The sequence below is a fragment of the Penaeus chinensis genome, chromosome 22, assembly GCF_019202785.1.
Source record: "Penaeus chinensis breed Huanghai No. 1 chromosome 22, ASM1920278v2, whole genome shotgun sequence".
Lineage (NCBI taxonomy): Eukaryota > Metazoa > Arthropoda > Malacostraca > Decapoda > Penaeidae > Penaeus > Penaeus chinensis.
Window position 1 is genome coordinate 19,676,273 of NC_061840.1, and position 2,500 is coordinate 19,678,772.

At 49.9% G+C, this 2,500-nt stretch overlaps 1 protein-coding gene across 1 annotated transcript in view; it reads left to right on the top strand.

Moving 5' to 3' along the window:
• LOC125037185 (transmembrane protein 132C-like) overlaps positions 1-2,500 on the top strand; it is a 28,028-nt gene that overhangs the window by 1,429 nt on the left and 24,099 nt on the right. The window contains exons 2-3 of the mRNA XM_047630226.1: positions 1-238; positions 1,204-1,386. The exon at positions 1-238 is cut by the window's left edge and continues 119 nt beyond it. Coding sequence (XP_047486182.1) covers positions 1-238; positions 1,204-1,386 — 421 coding nt within the window. The remainder of the gene's footprint in view (positions 239-1,203; positions 1,387-2,500) is intronic.

Below are 2,500 nucleotides of genomic sequence, written 5' to 3' on the forward strand. Positions count from 1 at the left end.
GCCTGAGCTGCCCCTCACCGTGCACGTCGGGGATACCAAGCTGTCGCAGGTGAGGGGATGGCGCGCCCCTGACCCCGCCTCCCCAGGGGCCTTCGCGCTCAAGATGCCTGCGGGAGGAGGAGCAGCCAGCGACGAGGACCTGTCCCTGGCGCCGCAGGAAGACCCCGCTTCGCCCCCCGCCTCCGCGTCCTCGTACTCAGGGGCGTGTTCCGTGCGCTATCAGCAGACGCCCGTGCAGGTGAGGAAGGGGGCGCTCGCGCTGCCTCGTCGGCTTGCTTTTCTGGGCTCGATCTCTGTCTCTATGTCTATTTCTCTCTCTCTCTCTCTCTCTGTCTCTCTCTCTCTCTCTCTCTCTCTCTCTCTCTCTCTCTCTCTCTCTCTCTCTCTCTCTCTCTCTCTCTCTCTCTCTCTCTCTCTCTCTCTCTCTCTCTCTCTCTCTCTCTCTCTCTCTCTCTCTCTCTCTCTCTCTCTCTCTCTTTCTCTCTTTCTCTCTTTCTTTCTGGATATATATATATATAACTATTTACCTATATATCTAGATGTATATCTATCTAAATATCTATTTAGCCAAGAAAATATTGAAATACTCAAATACATTCAATATTACACGTAAATGATAGACTAAACTGATAATAATTCACTAATTCACTTTTCTCTCCTCTCCCCCTTCATCCAATTTCCCATCTCCTCCACTCCTTTATCTCGTCCCTCTTCCCTTCTATGTCCACCCCCCTCTTTTTATCCCAATTTTCTCATCACTCTTTTTTTTTTTTATCCTTCCCCTTTTTCTTTATTTTCTTTATTTCCTCCCACCTCCTTGTTCTAACTTCATCATCCCTCCCTTTCCCTCAACCCACTCTCCCCTTCCCTCTTTCATTCTCCCCTTTCCTCCCCACCCCATACACCCCCTCCCCTCTTCCTCATTCCTATCTCCCCTTCTCCTCCCTCCCCCTCCCCCCCCCCAAAAACCTTCCTCCTCAACCCCCCTACCCCCTTTCCTCACCCCCCTACCTCCTACCCCCACCCCACCCCACCCAACACCCCCCCCCCGCCAAAAAAAAAAAAACTCTCTTCCCCCCCGAAAACCTTCCTCCTCCACCCCACCCTACACCCTACACCCCACCCTACCCCCCTTACCCCCCCCCCTTTACCTCCCCCCTCCTCACCCACCCACCCCAAAAAAAAACAAAAAAAAAAAAACAGGTTTACGGCCGCTTCGTCGCCGTGGACGACAACAGCGGCCGCCACTCGTACCTGCTGTCCCGCCGAGCGCAGGTTCGCGTGACGGAGCTGGTGGCGCACCTGCTTCGCGTCGCCGATACCTCCGTGGCGATTCTCAACCACACGACGCTCATGGGACGCTCGCCGGGTCGCACCGAGGTCCAGGTGAGGAGGCAGGAGGAAGGAGGTGTGAGGAATGAGGAATGAAAAGGTGTGAGGGATGAGGAATGAGATATGAGGAGGTGTGAGGGATGAGGAATGAGGTGTGAGGGATGAGATATAGGGTGTGAGAGATGAGGAAGGAAAAGGTGTGAGGGATGAGATATAGGGTGTGAGAGATGAGGAAGGAAAAGGTGTGAGGAATGAGATATGAAGCGTGAGGGATGAGGAATGAAAAGGTGTGAGGAATGAGGAAGGAAAAGGTGTGAGGGATGAGATATCAGAAGGTGGGAGGGTTGAGGAATGAGATATGAGGAGGTGTCAGGGAGGAGGAGGTTTGAGGTATAAGGATGAGGTGTGAGGAATGAGATATGAGGTGTGAGGAATGAGGGATGAAGTGTTAGGTATGAGGTGTGAGGAATGAGGGATGAAGTGTTAGGTATGAGGTGTGAGGAATGAGGGATAAATTGTGAGGGATGCAGAATAAGGGGCCTGGTGGGAAGTATGAGTAATGATGTGTGATGAGTGAACTATGAGGGGTAAGTGAGGATGTCTAGATGAGGAATGAGGGATGAGTTTTGATCCTCATCCAGGGGTGAGAAAGGAGTTATGAGGTGTGAGGAATGAGGAATAAGGAATGAGGCACGAGTAATGAGAGCCAGAATGAGGAACGAGGAATTATGAGGGATAAAGGACAAGTCATGAGATCCAGGTGAGTGTTGTTAGAAATGAATGAGGAGAGATTGGGTCATGAGTGTCATGAGGGTGTTATGAGGCATGAGGAATGAGGGGCGAGTTATGAGGGCCAGGTGGGTGTGATGAGGCATGAGCGATAGTGATCGGTGAGCATGATGATGATTAAATAATGATTAAAAATTCATTGATTGATGATGATGACGATAATGATGATAACTCTAATAATACATATGACAGTAGTGGTAACATTAACAAAAACACTAATACTATCTAGAAATGATCATAACAACAACGAAAACAAACAAATGAAAATAAACACCTGCTCTATCCATCAACAACAATACAACTTCACCCTGACCCTTTCACCCTCACTGACATTTCTCCCTCTCACCCTCTCACTCTCACCTTCTCACCTTCACCCACT